A 26,741-nucleotide genomic window follows, 5' to 3' on the forward strand; every position below is an offset into this window, starting at 1 on the left:
TTTTGTGTCATTATTTCTTCAAATAGGTTCTCTATTGCTTTCTCAGATTCTTCTCCTTCTGGGATCCCTACAATGTGGATGTTGTTATGTTCCATGTTGTCCCAAAGCTCCCTTAAACTCTCCTGCTTTTTAATTTTTTTCCCAATAGCTGCCCTGATTGGGTATTTTCTTCTACCTTGTCTTATAACTCACTGATTGGGTCCTTTGCTTCTTCTAATGTACTGTTGATTCCTTCCATGGTATTTTTATTTCAGCTATGTCATTCTTCATTTCCTCCTGATTCTTATTCATGGTTTCCACTTTTTTTTTTTTAATGCTGGTGTAGTTCTTATTAAGTTCCATAAAGTTCTCATTAAATTATTTCCAGTTCTCACTGTTGTTTGAGCACCCTTATAACCGTTACTTTGAATTCTTTATCTGGCAAAATTGCTTGCCTCTGTTTCATTTAGTTCCTTTTCTGGTGATTCCTCCTTTTCTTTCATTTTGGTATTGTTTCTTTGTCTTCCCATTTTTGCTTTCCCTTTGTATTGTTTCTATGTCTTAGATCAAACTGCTATGCCTCCTAGTCTTCATGGTGTGGTCTTATGTAGTAGGTGTTTTGTGGCGTGGTCTTATGTAGTAAATGCTGTCTCTTAGATCTCCTGAACTGGATGTTCTAGGAATGCCCCTTGTTTGGGTTATTTTTGTTCTCTTGTATCTGGGTCTTGAATGTTGTCCCATTTGTGGATGGAATATCCTCTCATGAGGCTCACCCATGATCACATCAGAACAGAAGAAAATAAAACAAAACAAGAAAGAAAAGAAACATACACAAGACCCCCTACAACAACAACAAAAGCAACCGCAAAAGAAGAGAGAATTAGGAAAGAGAAAAGAGAGCAAGAAAGAGAAGAAAGAAAAAAAGTATGAGGAGGAAAAAGGGGGAGAAGAAAAAGGAATATGAAATGGAAGATAATGAATAAAGAAAATAAAAATAAAGAATAAGGGGAGGAAAATGGTATAATAGAAAAGAGGAAAAACTGAAAAGGAAAATAGAGGAGAAAGAAGGAGAAAAGGGAAAAATAGAGTAGGAAAAGAGAAGAGAAAAATTAGATATATAAAAGAAACAATAGATACTAAAATAATAGCAAATCAATAAAACAGATAATGAAGATATATTTATAAAAAGAATAAAAAAGGGAAGGAAAAAGGAAAAAAAAGTGAAGTGGCATTTGTCTGAGCAGTTTAGTGCCTCCTGGGAACTCCCTTTGGATCCTGCTCTGCTGATGATTATGGCTAACTGTTCTGTCTGCTAATTCTGGGTCCTTGGGGGTGTACTTATTGTCAGAAACTGTCCTCCTTTGGCTTTCAACAAACTGTTTGAAGCTCCAAGCAATCTACAGTTTCTGAGTGTCTCCACAGGATTTGGCTGCCGAGTGGGACGGGCCAAGGTGCACTCCAAGGCCAGTTTGTGAGAAACACAAGGCCCAGGGCTGGGTCACCAAACTTCCTCAGGTTCCCGGGCTCTGCCTCTGTCTACCTTCACCTGCCAGCCAACTATCAATCTTAATTACTCAAAAGTCTGTTTTGAAAGGGCTTCAGGTAGAATTGGGAGTATAGACCTCTGGGTCTCCTGTAAGGGGGAGGTGCTGTTCAGATTTCAGGGAAAGTGGTGTATGTGTTTCCCTGTCCCAGAGCTACTACTCTGTGAGTGGCCCAGAATATTATTCTGCCCTCAGCTGGGTGGAGATCCTTGTATGCAGTTCAGTGAGATCAGCTGGGTACTGGGAGTTTTTATTAGCTCTCCTGTGTGAGGAAGCACCAGTGAGGTTCCCGGGACAGCCACACCCCTAAGTCAGTCACTCAGACTGCTTGGCCTCTGTTGCTGTCTCCTCTGCAAAGGTCAAGATGCAGAGTGTGGCAGGCAGGGCTCCTGAGGGTGTGGCGGGCTGTATCACTTAGGGCAAGTTTTTTTCCTTTTCCTGAGCTGTGGCTTCTGAGAGGGGCTGGTGCCTCTAAGGAAAATGGCCATTTTAGTTAGGGGAGGGTATAATGACCAAATGCAGGATTCCCGGCTGTTGCTTTTGCACAGCTCTCCCCAATGCTTCCCACCCCAGCTTCTCCTTAGGTACCTAGAGTCCACACCACCCTCCTTTCACCAAAGCCTTGGGTGAGTAGCTGCAAACAAACATCTGTGCTCTGGGTTTAAAAAATAAACAACAAAAAACAAAACTGAGGTTTTCTCTGCAACTAGCTCTGGTCTACCAGCTCTGGTCTCCTGGGCAGCCAGCAGCCCTGCAGCCTTTCACAGTTGGATGTTACGTGAGCCACTGGTTTCAGCTCTGGTGCTCTGGACTGTGGAGCCCAGCTTGGGTTCTGGGCCTTGATCCTCTTAGGGAAATAACCCTCCCATAGCTGAGAGATTCCTTTTCACTCTCAGTCTGCCACCCGTGGAAGCTGGGTCAGCCCCTCCAGCAACTTCACGCTTCCTACCAGTTTCCACGTGCCTTCTGTCCTTCCTTTACATAAGTCCCCTCCTCAGCTGGACCTCACTTGGTATTTCCGAGTGAATGTTCCCCAATTTAGTTTTATTTCCAGTCTGGCACTGGGAGAAGGTTCAAGAAATGTCTGCCTATTTGGCCACTATTTTTTTCCCTCCAGTTTCTGCTGTTCTTAATATTGCTTCCAGGTCACTTGGCCTACTGATTTGTTTGCCACCAGAACCGTGTAGTTCAAATATTATTTATCATGCATGTTGTTAAGGGGGAAAGAAAGAAAGCAAGAAAGAGAAAGAAGAGAAAGCTGCTATCACAGACAGTGGCTAGTAAAGCAGGAGGTAAACAACAGGCCACCACTGCCCACAGTTGGGACCATGGGATTGACTAAAGACTTTTATTGCCATGTGCTTTTCAGAGAAAGTCTGGTATGCCAGAGCAAGAGCATTACTTTAAGATTTCTCTTTGGCACTTGGTGGATCTTAAGTATAACTGTTTGGTTTGTTAATTAAGATAAACACCGTAATTAACACTAAAATAAGCCACAAAATGGTAGCAGATTGTCCACAGAATTTCTCTGCAAACATGAGCAAGTGAAATACTGTATTCCTGCTTTCAAGGGTGTTTTTCTTCTTTTTATTATCCCACATTCCTATAAGGTTTCGCTGTGTTTATTTGACTGATGAAACAATGAAGCTTTTAAACTTCTACACCAAGAAATAGAAAAGACACCATAAAAGAAACACATTATTATGGCCTTGAACATCTGTGCTGAAGGATACACAAGCTCAAAAATAGTATTGCTTCAGTTGGGACTAACAGACAAGGCTGCCATCTGGGAATTGAAACAAAGATATGAAACTTGGGCTACTGCCCTCCCTGTTCCTGCACAGACTTTGCTTAACCCTTTGTGTGCCAGGCTCTATTTAAAGCCCTGAACTCTGCCCCCATGAAAGCATGGCTTTGTTCACTTTATCTCATCTTTGGAGAAGGCACAGTCAAGACAGGCACACTTTCACCTAAGGACTCTACATCCTGTAATTCTCAAGTTTCCTGTTATTAGTAAAGTGGGTAACTCTTATTTATCTCATTTCAGTATTAAAAGAAGTAATCTTCTGTGAAATTATTCTAAGATGATGAAACTCAAATGATTTCTACTTGTTAGCTTCCTCCTAAGCAGGGGGTGGGGAGGGGGGGCGGGGGGGGGGAGTGTGTGTGTGTATTCATGATTTAATATGACTGAGTCTAAATTGAAAAGAAAGTCTTTATTTAGACTGTGGTTCTTGCTATTTCCTATTCCAGAAGAAGTTTAATACTGCTTAATTTACTTATAATTTTACAGTTGGCAGAACTTACGATAAAAAACAAAACTCTGGGTTAGGTTGGAAAGAACACACTTTTCTGGAGTTTGGAACATGAAGAAGATTCAGGAATTCAACCAAAGCTTCATGCCTCTTTTATTATTATTAGAATTCTTATTTGTACATGAAAAAACTAGGGCGCAGGAAAGGTAAGTAACTTGTCTGAAAGTTAGGTGTTAGGACCAGGGCTCAAAATCAAGCCCTCTTTACAGTGAAAATTAAGTTAGCTAATCCCAGAAAAAATATCAAGTTGATATTGGTTTGCATTAGTCTTGGGAAGATCAAATGAGGTAGTTATGAGAAAGTGTCCATCAGTGATAATTTGTATTAGAAGTTAGAAGCTCCCCCATCTTATTTTTCATATCTTTATCTGTGTCTCCATGGACTAAAAAGAATAGAAATCATTTATGATGAAGTAGAATTTATGGTACAATGTAAAATCTTAAGTTAACTTCTTCCAAATTTGTGTTTTGCCTGAGTTTAGCAAAAAAAAATCAACCAGATGCTATTCTTCTGCAGTCTTCTTTGACATCACACAGAGCAAGAAAACGTAAAGATTATACTATTAATATAACAAATAATTAAATGTATTTCAATTAAATTAAATTAAACTAATAATTAATTCTTGAGAAAAGGGTGGAAAGCCTGTTCTTTAAAGTGTGTACATTTATTGTATCAGCAAAACATAATTGTGTTTAAGTAATCACTTTGCTTCGTCCCTTGCTTCCCTGAAATTTATGCTCAACAGTAGCCAGAAGATTTTTTAAAACTTCAGTCAGATCATGTCATTCCTGTAGTTTACATTTTCCATCTCCCTAAGAGTAAAGATCAGGTCTTTACAGTGGCCTACAAACCCTACTCAGTCTACACCCTCCCCACAAGTTTATCTTTGCATTCACTGGGCTCCAGGCTCTGCTATGTGTGTTGCTCCCTATAGCCACAGCTTTCTCCCTCCTCCCTTCCTTTAGGACCCTGTCTTAGGCTCATCTTATTTAGGCCTTCTCTAACCACCTTATCCTATATAATAAAGAGCTAATATGCAAATTGACCCTCATACCCTCACAAGATGGCTGCTGCGACCAGGTCAGCAGGAGGGTTAGTGAGGGACGACCAAATGACTGAATAAGCAGGCTGCGTGGGATGACTAGGCTGGTAGGAGGGGGCAGTTAGGGGCGACCAGGTTGGCAGGGTGGGGGGGGGGCAGTAAGAGGCAACCAGGCTTGTGTGGGGGGTCAGTTAGGGGTGACTAGGCTAGCAGGGGGTGCAGTTAGGGGTGATTAGGCTGTCGGGGGGGCAGTGAGGGGCAACTAGGCTAGTGGGGGAGGGGCAGTTGGGAGTGACCAAGCCGGCGGGGGTGGGGGGCAGTTAGAGGTGACCAGGCTGGTAGAGGGGGGCAGTGGGGGTGACCAGGCTGGTGTGGGGGGCAGTTAGGAGCGACCAGGCTGGCAGAGAGGGGGCAGTTGGGGGCGACCAGGTTGGCAGGGGGGGCAGTAAGGGTCAATCAGGCAGGCAGGCAGGTGAGCGATTAGGAGCCAGCAGTCCAGAATTGTGAGAGGGATGTCAACTGCAGGTTTAGGCCCAATCCCTGGCAGTCGGACATACCCCAAGGAGTCCCGGACTAGAGAGGGTAAAAGCTGGGCTAAGGGGACACCCCATGCACAAATTTCGTGCACCAGGCCTCTAGTTTTAAATAAACCCCTACTCTGGAGCATTAGAATGTGAGCTCATTGAGGACTGAGAATTTAGTCTGTGTTTGTCACTGTGGGTTCCTCAGTGCTCACATCAGTGCTCACAGTAGGCATCTATATATATAAAAGCCTAAGCAACCATTCAACCATTCAACTGGTAGCTATGATGCGCACTGACCACCAGGGGGCAGATGCTCAATGCACAGACATGGAAACCTGGAACAGACTGATGAATCTCAGAAGGAAGGTGGGAGAAGGGAGAGCAGGAAGAGATTAACCAAAGATCTTATATGCATACTAGAGGCCTGATGCACGAATTTATGCACCAGTGGGGTCCCTCGGCCTGGCCTGCGGGGATTGGGTTGAAACTGGCAGTCCAACACCCCCGAAGGGGTCCTGGATTGCAAGAGGGCACAGGCCAGGCCAAGGGACCCCACTGGTGCCTGGCCTCTAGTTCAATATATTGGTCAATGAGTGAGAGGACAAACTCATCTGCAGGTAATTTACAACATGGGAGAAGTATCATAGAGACATAACATTAGACACTCAGAATATATTTCTTGACATGTCTCCTGAGTTAAACAGTCCAATAAAAACTTTTAAAAAGTAATTTTTCTCATTTTGAAGAAAAGCATGCTTCCTATGAACACTAAAAACCTTCCCAGAAATGACTGCTTTTCAATTACATTTTCTTAAGTTTGACACTGAAGATCTTGCAGAAAATAATTTAAAGACAAAATTCACCTGCTATCCTTCTCTCCGATCTGCACTAATTTTGTTTCTTGTAATTTCTGCCTTCTCTATGCATAGCTTCACCCATGTATAAAATACATCTACTTCAGTCTTCAAACACTATTGATGAGGTTTTGGGGAATAAAAGAATTTTTTCTGAGGGCCTGAAAGTTAGCTGAAAGATTGTGGCATCTCACAATGTAGAAAACATTACTTAAAAATCAGGCATGGCCAGTAAAGCATAGAAAAATAGTCAATAATAATTGTGGTAACTATGTATGGTGCCAGTTGGGGTGCTGGAAATATCGAGGGAAACACTATGTAAAGTACATGATTGTCTAACCACTAAGCTGTACACCTGAAACCAACACATAATAATAAAATTTTAAGTTAAAAAAAGACAAAATTCAGCATTTAATGGGTACACACACAAATCACTGTTCATTTGTAAAAGTCCACAACTTAATGATACAGGCCTGCTGGATTACATATTTTTAAATAAACTGTATTTAATCTAACATTCATTTAATTTAGTGATGGCCTGTAACAAACCACAACCTGTTTCTTCATGAGTAAATATTTAAACCAGCTCATTGACTTTAAATGTCTAAAAGAGACTGAAGATAAAGGCAGAGAAGTTAGATTTATAGCTGACTAGGTAATAATCAACTGCTGCTATTCTCAAAGCCTCTGGCCTGCTCATTAGCAACTCAGGAGCGTCACAGACCATCACAGACCAACAAGAACTCTCCAAAGCATCCCAGATTCAAGGCACAGGGCCACCTGATTGAGTCAGGTACTTACACTTTTCTTCGCTTAGAAGAAAGTTAATGGCTTACCAATATTTAACAGTTTTATATTGGGCCAAAAGGATGAATGTAGAGAACAAGAGTTTAAGAAACTTCTAAGAATTTTTTATTTCTATAACTTTAATGAAACTAGTGCTAAGTAAAGATAAATATATGAAATCAGTAATCATCCAAAGCACTTGCATTTATAGCACTTTTTTTTTTTCTAAAGGGGCTATGGTATTTAAACTGCACAGCTATTTTTTTCAACATCCTTGGAAAATGAGGACCTTACTATAATAAATTTTCAATATATTTTCAGATAACAGTTGTTTACCTTAATAAGCAAATACACTTTTAAAAGGATTATGCTTGATGGAAATCATTCTAAAATAAATAGTTTTCTTAACAAATTTGTATTCTGATTATCCCCCAACCCTTTTTCCTGTCCAGAATAATAATGAGAACTATAATTATTCTACTGAGTGGTATTAGAGAGAAAACTTTAAGGGTCAGTCATTAATTAGGCTGTATGGGACTGTTTGCTATACACTCAATGGCACAAAATTATAGTGTACATACAGTATTTGAAGTTCTTATGGCTTGATTTTTGTTGTGTTCTGACTCCTCCCTGCTGTACTGCAGTCTGGCTTTTCATTTCTTGCTGCATCCTTTTCTCTGCTTTTATTAGCTCCTTACCACTCTTCTCCTTTCCTTCACCAGGGGTGTTGGGTTTGGCAGAACAAGGTTTACAATAAAAGTAAAAGGATTCCATGGGAGGGCTCAATGGCATTCCTCTCAGTGAAGTGCTCCAATGCCTGGATTCTGCAAGATCATCTGTTCCTTTGGTTTCCACAGAAGTTGCCTCTGACTACCATTACTTTAAATTTGTTTTTCAATAAAATAATGAAATTACATATTATTGACAAAAAGAAAGGATGATATAAAAGACATGCAGGGAGCAATAGGCAGTGGGAAAAAGAGAAGAGCAATAGTACCCTAAACCAACAAATAAATCAGTGAAAACAACAGCATCTTTGCTTCAAATGTTTGCTGGGAGGGCTGGCTTTTAAATTTGTCTGCCATAAGCCTTGGGCTGTTTTAGTTGTTTTACCAAGTTCTCTTTGATCTCATTGTCCTTCTGTTTCCCACCCTGAAAGTCTAACAGGAAAGAACTCCATTGTTAAGACTTCTCTTTAGTAAGCTCCCTATCTCTACAGCCTTAACCATTTGCTCAGGACACACAGCAGCACTCATCTTTTCCCCCAAACCATCCCCAAAGCAGGCTCTATCAGCACAAGACATGGCAGCAATGCCCTAGCTGGACACTGAGGAGTCTTGGCCTGAGGACCACAGACTACTGAAAATCTTCAGTAAACTAAACCCTCAATTAGTACATACTGGCTTTGTGGACCTATCTTTATCCTGTAGAGGATCTAGTAAGTCCTCTGGAAAGCCAGGCCACTAAATATCAGCAAACTCATCAGAAGAACTCTGCTGCAGAAGCAAAAGAATATACACAGATACAATAAAAATCACATAATTTTTCCAAAACAAATGTAAAATACCTTTGAATTTCCTGCATCTCTTCTGCATGCCATTATATAGGCATTCACTGTGGTTAGATTCATTAAGTGTTTAAGTACCCCAGGATGCAGAGTACTACCTGCTGGGAGAATACTAGGAACTGGTTTCTGCACTTCAGGAGTCTAGTTGGTTAAATCATTCAGGTAAAGCTTAAGTCAACTTGTAATTCACCTCCCTCTTCTCTTCCTCCTTCTGCTCATCTCCCCTTCCTTCCTTTAAAACTGGAAAACTCATCAAACACTCCCAATTTATTTCCTTTTAGATTTGTTTTTTATTTTTTAAAGAGGCATTTACAAGGTACCTTTACTTTAAAATAATTTAACATTGCCTGTCAAGACACAAAAATAGTAATACCTCTATACACGTAAACACACTATCAATTCATTAGTGAGTAAAAACACCTACACAGAAATGTGAAGAGCAGCAATGTGGGTAACAGGAGCCTTAAAACCCCTGTTGTCAAAATACCTACATGGTACTTTACTCAAGAAATAATTATTAAATATTTTAATACTTTAAATAATATGATTTATTACTTGTTGATACAGAGACCTGCTGTTTCCTGAGTTTTAAACCATGTAAAGTTTCTAAATAGTGTCAGGTCAACAGAGCTGCTTCCTCGCCCCCCCCCCCCCCCACACACACACACACACAGCCACTTATCTGATCGCTTATCTCTTTGTAATCACATGGCTTGTTTTACAAAGCCCCCAAGAACAAAGCAAACATCTAGGTTAAACACACTTAAATAAAGCTGGACTTCGGTGAAAATAGCTTTGAATTTTTTCAAAACCATTTGTTCCAACCAGTGTTTGTTCCACATTAAGTAAACACTGCTAAAAGAAATCAGACAAAATCTGCATTTCTTATCAGACACAGGGCAGAATGTAGTTCTCAAATTTCTTGTGTGTTTTTCTCCATCTCTTCTTAAATGGGCACGTATTACTAGGAAGTGAAGGCTCAAAGAGGAGTAAAGCCTGAAGCAAGGGTTTCTATGGAAAGGGTCCCTTTTATTCACCTACAAATTACAGTGATGTCACTAATAGACCCTGGGCTCCATGACCAACCAGTCGTTCTTATAAATTAATGCTATTAGTGACTGGCAAAGAGGTTATGGGTGGCCTAATCAATTCTATGCACGCATCCATCATTATCTGGAAGGTTGGGAAGCTTAAAGCCCATGCTGTTTGGGCATGGGGCATGAGGGGTTGAGCAATGGGGCAAAGAGAAAAGGGATCAGCCTAAGTAGTCTACCATTCAAGTGACAAATACAAAAATCCACTGCAGCCTCTTTCTAGGTATTTTCCATTGCTCACCCACCTCTGGAGGTGAAAGACCAGCAAAACAAACATCAAACCAACTGCATCATGAGATCCTCCCCATATGGGACCACTCCCAACTGCCATACCTTCCACAGAGCATACCTGGTCAGGGCTAGCCAAGGGACACAGGACAGATGCAGCCATTATTTGTAAGAGAGCAGGCCAGTGGGCAGATAGTTGTTACTGAGTTCACTCTGTGGCAGGTACGCTTCTGGACACTATCTCATATAGTTCAGTCTAAAATCTGCTAACATGGTATGATTGTCCCCATTTTCCAAAGAGTAAATGGAAGTTCAAAGTGGTGAGATGATTTGCCAAAGGTTACACCATCGTAGAAGGCTGAGCCTAAATGTGAATCCAAAACCTCCAGCAATAGGTCTCATACTGTCCTGCTCTACTCTATTGACTCTGATAGACGCCTTTTTGAGGCCTTCTTAAGACTGGGGCAATATAAATCATGAGGGACAAAAACTTCTGTCTTGTTTTCAAAATCACTTTACAAGGAATACAGGTATGCCCTACAAAGAAACTTACATTTAGACACTTTATTACAAATTTAAGCTGTAGAGAACCTATTTGTTATCTGATGGCTAAAATTCTGGCAATCTCCTATTATGCCATTTCCTGTTGAGTGGGGCAGTTATACACACAGTGCTAGCTCACTGATCTTCTTTGAACCACTGCCTCTCCTGAATACTAAATCTCTGGGCAAATACTAGGAGTTAAGATCTCACAACCCAAGAAGCATTGCAGGGTGGAGGGAGCAAGGAAGGGAGCCAACAGATTGGAGACCCTGCTCATTGCCAGACACTATGTCAGGCGACTTACATATATTGACTATTCAGTACTTACAACAACCTTCATAGGTAGGTAACCCCATTTTACAGGGAAAACACCTATCCCTAGGAGAATTAAGTAAGTCTCTTGGCCAAAGGTACACCAGTTGTATACAAGTATGGACTTGGGGTGGCCCCTTGGAAAGTTGACAGATACATGAGAAGTTTTCAATCCAGTGTTACTTTGGTTTGCTTCAGGTATTATAGCAATACCAAAAAAATATTACCTTAATTTAAAATTATTCTTGTGTTAACACAGTCATCCGTTTTAAAAACTTCTTTGTAGCCAAAACCGGTTTGGCTCAGTGGATAGAGCGTCGGCCTGCGGACTGAAAGGTCCCAGGTTCGATTCCGGTCAAGGGCATGTACCTGGGTTGCGGGCATATCCCCAGTAGGAGATGTGCAGGAGGCAGCTGATCGATGTTTCTCTCTCATCAATGTTTCTAACTCTCTATCTTTCTCCCTTCCTCTCTGTAAAAAATCAATAAAATATATTTAAAAAATAAAAAAATAAAAAAATAAAAACTTCTTTGTAGCTTGCTATATATGTAGGATGCAACTTATGCATATCTTGGGGCTGTTTCAGAGGTGGCCTGAGTCATCCCCACAGTAGAAGCCCCTTCAGATATCATATGAGGATCAAACAATGTACCACTATGACCACAGACTTCAGCTGGACCCTTGTTACCAGGAAACTCGCTATTTTCTCTAATCAACCTGCCTCCCACTATCTGTAATGAGAACCTCAAACACTTGTGCTCTTCCAGCCTCTGAGTTCCTTGGCTCCTGTCTTACTTGGTGGAACAGAGTGTCTTCTCTGTCGCACACACAGAAGCAGGGTATGTGAACTTCTCAACCTCATCACTGAATGACAAGCTCATGCTCATCTTCCCCCACTCCCCTTTCCCAGGTTATGGCAGAGGTCTCTTCCTCCTCCCAGATAAAGCCAATGGAACATTTTAGCTTCAGGATCCTTCTCCAACAAACCTTATGTGACTGGTTATTCTTTTGTTCTCTCAATATGAAAACATGCAGATATGTCTACACCTAAAAAACTAAATAAAACAAAATCCCTCCCTTGTCTGCACATTCCATTGTCACCTTCACAGGCAAACATCTCAGAGTTGTCTATAATGGTCTCCATTCTCTGCTTACATTAATTTCTTGTTTAATTTTAATGTGACTCCATTTTCATTACTCATTAAAATGGTTCTTGTCAATGTCCTCAAAGACCTCCAAGGTGAAAAGGGCATTTCCAGTGTCAACAGACTCAACTTGCATACAGCACCCACCAGTATGCGTCACACCACCTTACTCCCCTGGTTTCCCCAGACTTCTCTGGACCCTCTGTTTAGTCACCTTTTCAGGCTCATCCTCCTCTAACTGATTGTTTAAATCACAGCTCAAAGCCTTCCCTAATGCTCCTACGTCATTACCCATTATTCACCTTCAGAGTACCCTGGATCCCTCCAAAAAAGGGACTAAGCAGTCACAATTTTGCCTCTACATGTGTTATATCTTAATACTGTTTAACTCTAGTTATTTCACAACTCCTCCACTACGCTGTACTCTCCCCAAAGAAAAGAACTGGGGTCTATCTGTCCTTCACTGTGTGTCTGGCACTTAAATGTTTGTTCAACAGGTAAACGGAAAAGACGATGCCTCACAGGACAATGGTATCTAATTAGACCAATCAGATTTTGTCCTTCAGGAGTGGAAAGAGGAAAGTCCAGACCAATGCAGTCTGGTGAAAGTATGAAGGAAAACTGGGAGGTATAAAGAGAGGCCTGCAGATTGAGCAAGTAGCTGTGTGGCACAAATGCAGGGCTCAGAGCCTCAGGCTGTAGGGGACCATGGTCTCCAGACTCCATGGCTGCCTGAGGTTTCAAGCAAGGGCTACCCCTGGGTTCTAGGAAATTCCTGCCTCTCTCAGTACTGCCTGTGTCCTTTACTTGAGGTAGCTTGAGTGCCATAACTTTCTTATAGCTAACTAGGAATCTAAAAAATATAGGAGCTCCTCATGAGTGGGGGGATGTGGGGACACACACACACACACAAAAAAAAAAACACTGAAGAAGCAGGTTTTTTTGTGAATAAGTTGAAAAGCCCAAAGTAGGAGAAATAAAAACATAAGGCACCTTACATAATTTTTCCCCCAAACATGAAGATCTCTTTTGAGGAGATTAGTTGTGTTCTGGAATGATTCCCAAGAACTGTGCCAAAAGCAGCAAACTTTCCTTTGCAGAGCTTAATAAGGATTAACACTCACTAAAGACCACCAGACTCTTGTTTCATGATTCAAAAAAGTATTAGTTGTGCACACTACATCTCTGACTTTGAAAAATAATTTGTTTCTTTGCTTTCTAAAAAGTTTTATATATGGAAAAATTGTCTATACATATAATTTAAACTAGTTAATTTTCTTTTCAAGTTATAACTTAAGTATGGATTTACAAGACATTAAAAGTTAAATGTGAAATCTACATTTGAAGGCTAATTTATGATGTCCAAACATAGTCAGATCCTCGAAGGCAAAAAATTCCAGTGCCTCAGACTTATGAGTAGATTATTAAACAGAAAAAATTAACCCAGAACTTTCCAACTTTAAATTGATCAATACCAATTTCTTTACTAAATCTTTTCATGGTAGTTTGGGATGAAGATCATAATCTTTGCCTTCTGGACAAAATGATGGCTGAGCTGACCCACCGGCAAGATCAAGTTGCTACCCCATTTTAAAGGGCAAGAGAACACGTCATTTTATAGATTGTGTAGCATTAAGAGGCTCTTTCAGGATCTTCTCTATATTATATTTTTAGCATTTTCATTAATTATGAAGCAAACAATATAAGAAGAAGTCAACATGAAGCAATTACATCAGCCAACAAAGGACAGATTAGATAGTTTGGTTTTTCTTAGGGAGACAGTAGAGTGTGGTGGAAAGAACATACCACTTCGAATTAGACAGACTTAGGTTTGAATACTGTTTCTGCCAATTACCAGGCAGCAATGAAAAGTTATTAACATCTCTGGACCTGGTGTCCTCCAAATGTGGGCTGATGGTGTGGTATTGAGTAAAACAAATTGTTTCCCAATGACAACTAATACATAACAGACATTCATGATTACATTCATTAATTGCAATGAATCATTTGGTGAATATTTAGATGTTATAAAAATGAGGGTCAAAATACATTTCTTTAAAAGTTAGAGTCTGCATTTTTTTTTTAATTTTCTATCACTTCAAAGGAAGAATAAAAAGTAATGCATTTTGATAAAGGACATAATAATATGTACTACAAAAGTCCATGAATTGATGGGAAACAGTTGTGACCTTACCAAATAATGCAATAACTTCAATTAGTTCAGAGGAGACTTGTGTCACAGAAAGAAGAGGACAAATCCCGTGCATTGAAAATTATATCAAAACAACCCCTAAATATAAACATTGATATTACCAGTGCTCCCCAGAAAGGCATGAGGAACCTACACTTGGGATAAAAACCCTCCTGCCTCCTCTGCCTAAACCTGCTATTTCTTGTGTACAGTAAAACACAATTCACTAAAGCCCTGCTTAGCAAAGACAAGCATGAGCTGAGCATATGAGGGGGGCCACCTGCTGATTTCTTTCCTGGTCCAACACCTGTTGGTTTTCATTGGCCAGATTTGTACTTAGGATTCCCATTCAAAATCAATGCAAGTTCATAAAACTTGTAACAAATATCTTTCATATCTAAAGAAAAATTATGGTCAAAAAGATTAATTAATATTAATATAAATAGAAAAAGGCACAATTTGCAGTTATATTCCCAGTACACAGTGAGTTTCTCTTCTTATTTATTAAACAAGAAAAGTAAAGAAATGAATGAAGTGAACTAAGATTCCATTTAACAATACATTAATTAGGGCAGGCAATTCATGGAGAGGAATGTGTTTGGAATGGAAGACACCACATGACAGTGCTTGGGGACTAAGATGGGAAAACACAGGAATTAATGGGGCCATGGCACAAAGACATTATGCATTAGGATTTAGACCACCTAGTTCATCAGAGTTGCATGATATATATATATGTATTATACACACACACACACACACACACACACATATGAAAAGATAAGAGTTTGAATGGAGTACAGCAGCCACAAAATATCTGTATTTCACTTTGAGATTCAAATCAGTGGACATAGTTTGCTGACTGAGGCACACAACAAAAGAGCTTTATGTCCTGCTGAAAGCTGATAAAAGAGTGCACACTATAAGACCCACAGTAGAGAGAGATTTTGCTCTATTTGCCAATGGAACAAAGGTGTTTGGTTTTTTTTTAAAGGCCAAGAGCCCTTCTGCTGTGTTTGTATGGAGTTCACTCACAGTGTGGTTCATAAGGAGGAGGAGGGTCTCCACAAGGTACACACTCCATGTCTTGAAAACCAACAAGTTTTGTCTTCCTATAAAATCTAGAAGAAAAAGGAAAATAATCCTTGTTAGCTCTTTTATCTGAACTCACAGTTGCAGTGAACAGATTACATAAATTACTGGCAGTCTCCATTACTAATTCTACTGTTTTTTAAAAAAGTTCTCAAAGTCTTTTTTTAAAAACATATTTTTATTGATTTCAGAGAGGAAGGAAGAGGGAGAGAGTGATAGAAACATCAAAGATGAGAGAGAATCATTAATTGGCTGCCTCTTGCATGCCCCGACACTGGGGACTGAGCCCGCAACCCGGGGATGTGCCTTTGACCAGAATCGAACCTGGGACCCTTCAATCCGCAGGCTGATGCCCTATTCACCGAGCCAAACTGGCTAGGGCTCAAAGTCTTAAATATAGTAGTATCTTAGACAGACATCCTTAGAAAGACCTCTGAGCGTGCAGTGAATACTTATGAAAGGCCAACTCCACTAAACATAACTGTAGATTTTACTTAGCCTCACATTTTCTATATTAGGGGAGTGGGTGCTGGTGAGGGAATATGAAATCAATTTAAATGATAAAATGCCTTATAAATAAAGTGCTAGTTTTTAACATTTGAAATTCAAAGACCAAAAGAGCCCAGCAAACCATAAAAGCAATAGAAAAATATAGTGAGGTGCTTATATAATTTTGATATGGGGACATCTTACTAGGCATGACAAGACTAATTAATATTAATATAAATGGAAAATGACCCAGGAGCCAGAAAGAGATTTACAGCTTTGAAAACACACACACACACACACACACACACACACACACACACACGATATTAAAGACAACTGAAGAGCAAAAACAAAGTATCATTAACCTAGTTAATGGGCAAAAGAAAATTGAAAAATAGTTCTGATCACAGCATCTTCTATAACTTAAGTCTGTAACATTAAACTTAAAAATCATTAAGGTGAAAGGAAAAAACAGGCAAAGAACATTAACTCCCAAAAGAATAACATTTCATAATTTTTAATTTTCATAATTAAAATTAAAAAGAATGCCATTAATTTTAATTTAACATTAAAATGTTTAAACTCATTATTATTCAAGTAACTATAAATTGCAATGAAAATACACCATTTTTACTTAAAAAATTGAGAAAGTGCTGGTGTAAGGCTAGGTAAATAAGCACATGTATATATTTCCAGTGGGAATAGAAATTGCCACTTGCAGGAGGGCAATTTAGCAATACAGCATCAGAATTCATATAGTTTATTTACATCCTTTACCCAATAATTTCATTTTGTGAAATGTATCCAAAAGAAATAATTAGGTGGGTAAAACTATATATATAAGAATGTAATCACAGTATCTATCTATCTATCTAGCTATCATCTATCTATCTATCATCTATCTATCTATCTATCTATCTATCTATCTATCTATCTATCTATCATCTATCCATCCATCCATCTATATAAAAGCCTAAGCGACTGTCCAACCGTTCGACTGTCCAACTGGTAGCTATGACACATAATGGCCACCAGGGGGCAGGGGCAGACGCTCTGACAGGTAGCTATGATGTGCACTGACCACCAGGGGGCAGATGCTCAACACAGGAGCTGCTGAGCTGCAGTGACTTGGCAGCTGCGGTTCTTGGGTGATGCACCCGGAACCAGAGAGGAGGGAGCCCAATTCCTGGCTGCATCACCCGAGAACCACCCTCTAACAATCTGGGACCCTCGGGGGATGTGGGAGAGCCGGTTTTGGCCCGATCTCCACAGGCCAAGCCAAGAGACCCCACGGGTGCACGAATCCGTGCACCAGGTCTTTAGTTGTTTATAAAAGAAAAGAAGCCAACTAGGCACAATCCCAATATCCAACATTAGATATGACCAACTATGATGGAACCAGGGAAAAAGAATAAAAGGTGAGCTTCAGAAACAATGATGCAGATCTACCATACATAATTTTTTAACTCATAAAGTATCATTAAGTGAAAAAAGAAGTGTGAATAATATAATTTCATTTTATACAAACACACCTTGATATATATTTTTTCAGACTATTTACCAATGCAGCTAAAGACATTTATATGTATATATTAGTACTGAAAAAACTTATATATTGAATATTAACAGTGATCATTTCTTGATGGTGAGAATTCAAGCAATTTTCTTTTCTACAGAAAACTTCCAACTTTTCTGACAAAAATAGAGATTTGGAGAATAAATTTACAAATCAAGTATATAGAGGACAGGTAGATGCAATTATTTTGTAAAATTGGATACTGTTGTAACAAATCTGTATAATTTATGATTGAAATGAAATTTGCATTTTGAAACTAAGTAAGTTACCTCAAATGCCCAATAACTTCCTTATTTGCTCATCATTCCATTTTCATTTGACTATGAACATCTGTCCAAATGATTGTAATATAGTGAATTCTCACCAAATTTTAATTAAAGATATTTATTTTGGAATTTATAAAGTCAAAATCAAAGAACAAAGTTGGAAGATTCATACTGCCCGATATGAAAATATTACAAAGTATATTAATCAATGCAGTGTGGTACTGGCATAAAGAGAGACATGTAGACCAATGAACAGAAAAAAGAGCCTAAAAATAAATCCCCATGTATATGGTCAAATTATCTTTGATCAGGGAACAAAGACCACTTAATGGGGATAGGACAGTCCCTTCAACAAATAGTGCTGGGAAACTGGATACCCACATGCAAAATAATAAAGCTGGCTCCTTATCTTAGCTCATATACAAAAATTAATTCAAAATAAATTAAATGAAACAGCCCAAAGTATAAAACTCCCGGAAGAAAATATAGGAGAAAAGCTAAATGACATTGAATTTGGCAATAATTTCTTGGATATGACACCAAAAGGCAATCAAAAGGCATATATGAAATAGGCAGCAAAAATAAAAATGCAAGTGGACTACATCAAACTTAAAACTTGTACATAAAATGATACAATCAATGTATACTTACACCCAAACTCATTGAGTTGTATATATTAAATACCTTAATAAAATGGTTAAAAAGTAAGTCACACTAAAATTTTAAATTTTTAAATTAAATTTTTAAAGTTTTAAATTATAATAAAATAATAATGATTCCTTCTAAGATTAAAAGTAAAAGATACAATCAACAGTGAAGGGCAACCTACAAAATGGGAGAAAATATTTGCAAAATCATATTCTAAGCTAGATAAGCACTTTTATTTTTTAATATATTTTTATTGATTTCAGAGAGGAAGAGAGAAGGGGAGAGAAATAGAAACATCAATGATGAGAGAGAATCATTGATAGGCTGCCTCCTGCACACCCTACACTGGGGATTGAGTCCACCATGGGCATGTTCCCTGACTGGGAATTGAACCATGACCTCTTGGTTCATAGGTCAACATGCAACCACTGAGCATGCCAGCGGACTAGATGAGCACTTTTAAAACACTCTGGAAAACTTGAGTAAAAGTTACTATGTGATTATTGCCTGCCTCATACATTCATGCTAACTTAGAAAAGGATGTAATTTTGAACTAATCATATAAGTAAACTGTGAAAAATCATTCAAATGTCTACTCGTTTCTAACCTTCCTGCATCTAAGCACTTATTTAAAGAATGAACAAACACTGTAGAAACTAAAAGCCATGGGTTCAGAAGACAACAGAAGTTAAGCATGGAAAGCCCATTTGGGAGCTCCTGGAGAGACCATATCCTCTCCCACACTCCAGCAGCATACCATTCCTTCTTAGTGAAAACCTAGTCCTTGTACCCTGTGCTTCCCCCCACAATCTCTGGGCACTGCCTACCTCAGCCCTCATCCCTTATGTCAGGCATACAATGGGCATTATCTCCTGTGGACCTTTTCTTCTTCCTGCCCTCCAGATGAAGAGAGCAAACATACACAGGCATGTTTTTATCAAAATTGTAGAAAGGAATAATAAAAATGTGTAAGATATTCAGTGTGTGCTCCTCAAATAGATTTTCACAAGGTCAAAATTCTGGGTAAAGATATTAATGGGTATCAATGTTTCTGAGATTTTAGACCATTACTTTTTTATTAAATAACAGATTTATTGAAATATTTTACAAACCATAGAATCCATCAAGTTAAAGCACACAATTATATGGTCTTAATATATTCATGGATTTGTGTAACCATCAAGTACAATTCATTTGAAAACATTTTCATCATGCCAAAAAAAACCCTCTGTACCCCAAACCCTCCCCGCAACCCCACCACAATCACTACCATCACCACCAACCCTAGACAACTACTAGCTTACTTTTTGTCTTTATAAATTTGCCTGTTCTGGATATTTCATGCGATGAGATCATACAATAGGTGGTCTTTTGTAAGTGGCTTCTTTCATTTAACATTGTTTTCTAGGTTCATCCATTTTGTGGCATGTATCAATAATTCATTCCTTTTTATTGCTGAGTAAAATTCAAATGTTTGAATACAATCCATTTTGCTTATCCATTCATCAGTTGAGGGACATTTGGGTTGTTTTGACTTTTGACTATTATGCATAATGCTGTTATGAACATTTGTGTGCATGTTATTTCATGGATGTATTCTCAATTATCTTGGTTACATATCTAAGAGCAGAATTGCTGGGTCACATGGTAACTATGTTTAACTTGTTGAGGAACTGCCAGATTTTTTGCAAAGTGGCTGCACCATTTTACATTCCCTCCAACAGTGTATGAAGGTTCCACTTTCTCTGATTCCTCACCAACACTTGTTATAGTCTATATTTTTGGTAACAGCCATTCTAGTGGGTGTGAAGTATGCATTTTTAATTTGCATGTCCCTGATTGCTAATAATGTTGAGCATTTTTTCATGTGTTTATTGATCATTTGCAAATCTTCTTTGAAGAAAAGTATAACCAAATCCTTTGCCCATATTTTAATTTACTTATTTGCCTTTTTATTAGAGTTGTAAAAGTTCTTTATATATTCTAGATTAAAAAATCCCTTATCACATATATAATTTACAAATAGTTTCACTAATTCTGTGGGTTGTCTTTTCATTTTCTTGATGGTATCTATTGAAGCACAAAAGATTTTAAATTTAATTAAGTCCAATATAGCTATTTTTTATTTGGTTGCTTATGCTTTTGGTGTTAGGCCACTACTTTTTACACCGGTTTTGGTGTTGAGTCATTGCAAAAGGCCATGCTTGAACCACAGGCTATCTCCTGCCTCTGCCTTTCAGGTCCAGAGCATTTTTTCCTCCTCTGGCTTCAACAAGGGACCCAGAGCTATCACCATGCCATTTGGTCAAAAGCATCCCAATTTTGTGGGCATGTATGGCCAAGTCCAGCTAAAGTCCTTCCTCTGCAGTGACTTAGTGCATGGCTTGTTGCAGTAGATTCCTGAATGTGGCTCCAAGCTCCACTATATACTGGCTAAGTGATCTTGCCTGAATAAACTTCATCCTTGATAAGGCACACTTTCTTCATGTTTAAGACACTGTGAACATTATAGTACATCACTCATGTAAAGTACTTAGCCAAGTGCCTGGCACATTATAACTAATTAATGTTTGCTTCTCCTGTAATGCTGCTGTTACTGATTGTTTTATCCCTGCAACAGAGCTTGTTTTCCACAGCTCCAGAAATTCTGGGTTCTCTCTCTTCCATCTTTGGTTGGTAACACAGGCTGCACTCTACTCCCATGAAAGTATTTTGATAGTATGCTTTGTCTCTCTTCCTTTTTACATTGGAGGGTAATGCCTATCATTCCCTAACAGATCATCACCCATGCCTTCCTAAGTCCCACTCTTCATATGGAGTTTATCCCCCAACTGCTTATTTTATCTGGCATATCTACCCAATGCTTACCCAGGAACACTTAAAACTTTAAAATGCCTCCTCCTGGGCTTTACCTCTCCTCCTGGCCCAGGTCTAGTTCTCCTTTCCTTCCATGGCCTGGGTTCATTTTCAACATTTAAGGTTTTCACAATTTACATGTGTCCACTTCCTTCCACCCTCTCTTTTTCTACTCAACTCTTTCTTCCTCCTGAAGATACCCTGGTCTCTTTGCAGCTTCTTAAAAATAAAAAAATACCAGGTTTATGTCCATCTTCGGGGCCTGTCTCTAGTGGTTCCCTGTATCTACAGTGCTCTTCCCCACATATCTGCTCTGCTAATTGCTTCAAGTCTTTGGACAGATCTCCCCTTTTCAGTAATGCCTACAACTTTAATACTGCAACTTATCTATCCATTCCACGAGGCATGCCTAATCCCCTTAGCTGCTCTAGATTTTCTTTTTTCCCCCACAGAAATCACCATCTTCTGCCTTTTGCATAATTTACTTCTTTAATATTTACTGTTTAGATATTTTTTAAAACCTTATTAGGATATAATTAGCTAGTTTATTAATATTAATAATAGGAAGAGAGCAAAGGGGAGCCCAGATTTTATAAGCATAGTCATCTAGGCAGCTTCACCAGGAACCTGGGGAGCTTCACACTCCCCAAGGAACTACTGGTGGAAGGGATGGACAAAAGACGGGGGGGGGAATACTTGCCTGTCAGTCTAACCTGGAGAACAGTCAATTGGCTAGAAGGGTGGACCCCAAAGCAAGCCCATGAAATTTTGGGAATACATAATCCTCAGAGTTCCCCCTCTCTTGTTCTTTTTCTCTCTTGCGCTCTCTAGCTCCATGGCCCATACTCATTAGTGTGCTTTCCTATTCTCTCTCATAACCATGTGACCTTAAGCAGCCGCATGGCCCATGGCCATGCAGACCCCACACACAATGGACTGCAGCTGGGAACACAGGCTAAGGTAGCCAGATGCTGGACTGGACTGGACTTTAATATCAAACAGAAATTCTGAGCAGTTGCCTTAATTCTGGCCCCGTTAAATACAAAATTGGACTTCTTCCATGGTGAGAGGTACAGAGATGGGACCTTGGATGGGAACCCCCTTAATTTTACATCATCAATAAAGCTTTCCACAAAACCCCATCCTCCTATGGGGGCCTCAGAAAATTCTTTTCCCTGAGGCACCCCAAGAACGCTACTTTCACTGATAACAGCTTTATCTAAAGCAATGCCTCGTGGCTGCTGGACAAATACAGTCAAACCTTGGTTCTCCAACGTCTCCCATCTTGAACAATTTGGTTCTCAACTAAGTTGCTCACAGAAAAAATGTCTTGGTTGTAGACCAAAACTTCAGTTTTGGACTTGAAAACCCTTTTATGCTGATACCTCAGAATGACAAAAGCATCTCTCAGGTAACAAACAAAGGAGAGAATGCTTTTGTTGCTGACAATTTTAAAACTTAAAGAGGCCATCAAGAGTGCTAATCTTACTAAGTGTGTGAAAGTGCTCATAAAACAGCAATCACAGGCAAATGAATAGGTGTAAAAACTGTTGTTGATCTGGATAAAGAAAAAGTGGTGAGCTAATGATAGAATTTCAGAGGCACTGATAGATGAAAAATTCCTAGTTGGGGGCGGGGGGAGATGGGGAGGATGTGGTTCAAGAAATTTAAGAGTATTTATTTATAAATTAAACAGCACATTAGACATGTACTGTATATATAAAGGTTAAAACAGGGAATCATTTGGGGGTCTGGAATGGATTAATTCAATTTACATTATTTCTAATACAAAAGAATGAGTTGGTTTTTGAACAAATTGCTTCTCTAACAGCCTTCCAGGAAGAATTAAGTGGGAGAAACCAAGTTCCTCTGTATCTGTTAAAATGAGTGAATGGTCACGATTTGCATTTCTCGGATCCCCAATGAGGATGAACATATGTGTTTCCTCTTTTGTGAATTGCCTGTTCATTCTCTGGTCCATTTGTTCATGTTTTCTTTATTATAGATATACTAGAGGCCCGGTGCATGGATTTGTGCACCAGTGGGGTACCTTGGCCTGGCCTGCAGGGATCGGGCCGAAACAGGCTCTCTGACATCCCCTGAGGGGTCCCAGATTCTGAGAGGGCGCAGGCCAGGTCGAGGGACCCCACCAGTGCAAGATCAGGGCCGGGGAGGGACCATAGGAGGGCTCCAGGGTGTGTCTGGAGCATTTCACCCAGTTCTCATTGGCTGGACCCCAGCAGAAAGCTAACCTACCGGTCAGAGCATCTGTCCCCGGGTGGTCACTGCGTGTCATAGCGTCATAGTGACTGATCGAACAGTCGAACGGTCAGACACTTAGCATATTAGGTTTTTACTACAGGAACTTTTTAGAATTCTGTGGCATTATTCATTTGTTAGTATGCTTACTCATTTTATTTATAACAAGCACCTGTCACAGTCCATGGCACCGGCACCAAGAATCTAGTGGTGACTGTTGAGATGCAAACTCATGAATACTCAACAAATGTGTTCAGGTTAATATCACTGTGCATTCACATTTGGAAAAGGAAATGAAAAATGCCTGTTTTTAAAAAAACAGAATGATTACAAGGGGGAAAGAAATCATCCAACCTACCCTGGCAAGCAGTCCCCGCAGACAGCATCACTGGTGACAGAACAGTTTGCTTTCTGGAAGCGGTTCACCACCGCACAGTCCAGGCATGGCTTGCATTTCTGAAAGCCCCAGTCCTCTTTGAACCTGTGCAGCCGGCAAGTCACACACTGAGCATCCTCCCCGTAGCCAAAGCCACATTCCTGTGGGGATTAACAGGCAATAGAAAGCTATTCAAACACTGCAAGCATGAAAAAGGAAAGAGGCTGGGATGAAAGGAAGACCTGTTCTAGTGATTACTGAGTGCCAGCCCTCCTAGAGACAAAGGCAGCTCTCTAAGCAAGTTCAAATGTGTCTCCCACTGCTAATCATCTCTCTTACTATGAGAGGTATACTTAGTCGTCCACTTTATTCAAGTAACCACGATCATTTGAATAATAATGGTTCTCCAGGGCCCCCACTGCTGCATTATTGCAGGTTATGGCAGAATTATGGCATTTCCCCTTTTCTAATTAAGCCAGTCTTGTGAATGTTCAGAAATTAAAGTCAGGGAAATATTCAGATAAAAGTCAGTGTATATTCAGTATTCACTTATCAAGGCAGAAAACAAGTACTTTGATATCAACAATGGTATTTTAGAAAATAAGGATAACTCATAATACAAAATTTCTTAAGTTTACAAGTCTAGAAGTCTACCCAGTAGAGAGGACCCTAAAATGTTCAGCAGCTTAACATTGTCTGATAGGAAGATTCTCACATATTTCTCTAAAAAACACTACATTCTTGTTTGGATAAAACTGTGTGGTACGAAAGGTCATAAGTGTCTCTGGACTTGGATATCAGTACACCATACTCTTTTCCAAGATTGGGCAAAACAAATGGTTCTTTGACCCACATTATGATCCTTTCCACATGTTTGGGAACTAAACAAATTACAGCAGATCACCTAATGTAATTACCAGTATAATGCAACCATAAAAAGAATGAGGCAGATGTGTGCTTGTGATTGTTCAAAAAATAAGCTATCATACAGAATTAGAAGTATGATCCCATTTCTTGAGTACTAACATTTGAGTACTAACATTTATTGGGTGCTTATTCTATTCCAGGAACTTTATACATATTTTCTCATTAATTCATACTCCTCCCCAATGAGATAAGCACTATCATTATCCCATTTCATAGATCTAATTATGGAGCTTCCCAGAAGGTATGTACCTTAACCAAGGTGACATAGCTAATGTTAGAACCAGGATTTGAATCTACACAGTTTAATTCCAGAGTTAGACTTCATAACACTAGGGTCGGCCAGGTACTTTATCTGAGATATACATAGGAAGGTGTCTGAAAGATTACATACCGAATGTTAACACTGGTTATCTATACTTTACGATGGTTGCTATAGAACATTGGTCATTTAAAAAAAAGAAGTCAGCAGCTGAGAACTTCAAAAAGAACGTGTATGCAAGAGCATGCCGATCAAATCCACACACAGAGACTGTATGCACAGAGGGAGGAAGGGCTCTGACAAAATCCCTCAGACTCAGCCTCCTCAGATGTAAACTACAGATGCCAGAATGCAAATCCTAGCTAGTTCAAAATTCTCACTTTTAATAGAATTTATATATTTTAATTCCTTCATCCATATTTATATACACAGTTATCTAGGCAATATTTACTAGCCAAAAATTAAATCAAAACCAACACGAAGGACAGTATAACCTGTAGTCAATAAACTACTCAATAAAAAATATTAGTAATAACAGTCCAATGTAGATTTTTTTTACTAATGAACTCATTTACATTTTGGAGGAGTGACACCTTCCTTCATTTTGTTTACTCTGCCTGTCTTTCAAATATATACCTTGAACATGCAAAAAAAGATAGAGGTGATAAAAAAGCAAAAGGCTAACCACCATCTTAATTCTGAGTGCTCTAGCTACACAATTGTTCTAAACCAAAGCACAGACAGGAGGAGGAAAAAACCCAACCACTTGATTTGAAGAACTAATTCACAAATTAGAATTTCTTTAAAACCATTAACAGGAATTAGAGGAATTGAATTACTCTCAATTTTTATAATTCTGTAATAATTTAGGTATTTTTTTGCAAAAAGCATCCATTACTCTAGTAATTTAAAAAAATGAAGATATATGAAGAAATTCACAAAGAATTTCTTAGGTCATGTACTAGGTCTTTGTGGAGAGGCCAATACTTTTTTTTTTTTTTTTTTTTTTGTTCTCTGTCCCTGGGCAGTATGGATCTGCCTGGGGAGAGAAGTGTGTTTGTGCTGAGAACTTTAGTTGTTGAGAAAGCTCAGCTAACCCAAAGGCTTTCTTTAAGTATAGAAAGGAGGCTCCACCCCATCTCCTAGGATCAAGGCAAGCACGTAACCCCTGGACAACCCCTGGACAGTGGGGACCTCCCCATTCACAGGCTCAGCATCTCCACTTCAAAGGTTCACACAAAGACAATGTTTCAAAATCATGATTTGATCCAGGCAGCTTGGATGGTAAGGGTCCCATATACAAGTTAAAACAACAAAGACAAGAAAAGGGAAAAGGGAGAGTAAAAGGGAAAACAAAGGGAGAGAAAGGAAAAAGAGACAGAAGAGGTATATTAACTGGGAGTAAAGTCTGACATTTTCTTTTTCAAGCCAGGTTGATAGAGGAGGGAAAGTGTGTATTTTCCTTCATTGAAGCTAAAGTCACATGAGTTTAAATGCCAACTCTGCCACTTGTCAGCTAAGTTATTTTGGAAACTCTCTGATCCTCAGAGACATGGAGATAATAATACCTGCCCTACAAAGTTGTTTTGAGGAATAAGCAAGAAAACCTATTAAGCCTCTAAACTGTAAATGAAGCACAGAGTAGGCATTCGTCAAATACATGATACCTATGGCAATTATTATTTTGGGTTTTCTACATCCCAATAAACCAACTTTCCTGGTTAACGTATAATCACTGGGAACAGGGAATCTTCAGACCCCAATATTTTCAAGGTTACTTAAAACATTGCTTTCCATTTAAAACATTTTTACTAAATAAATTTTTTTTCTAAAATGAATTGCAATTGCCTGCCTTTTAAAGAATAGTAA

The 26,741-nt window shown here is 39.1% G+C and overlaps 1 protein-coding gene across 1 annotated transcript in view; it reads right to left on the reverse strand.

Moving 5' to 3' along the window:
• Window positions 1-26,741, reverse strand: part of TNFRSF19 (TNF receptor superfamily member 19) — a gene marked incomplete at its 3' end in the record, with an annotated part of 71,185 nt that overhangs the window by 32,439 nt on the left and 12,005 nt on the right. Inside the window, exons 3-4 of the mRNA XM_081083026.1 lie at window positions 23,669-23,847; window positions 15,160-15,245 (exon numbers count right to left, since the gene is read on the reverse strand). Of these exons, the coding sequence (XP_080939152.1) occupies window positions 15,160-15,245; window positions 23,669-23,847 (265 nt within the window). The remainder of the gene's footprint in view (window positions 1-15,159; window positions 15,246-23,668; window positions 23,848-26,741) is intronic.

The sequence above is a fragment of the Myotis nattereri genome (genome assembly GCF_964212035.1).
Source record: "Myotis nattereri genome assembly, chromosome: 2".
Lineage (NCBI taxonomy): Eukaryota > Metazoa > Chordata > Mammalia > Chiroptera > Vespertilionidae > Myotis > Myotis nattereri.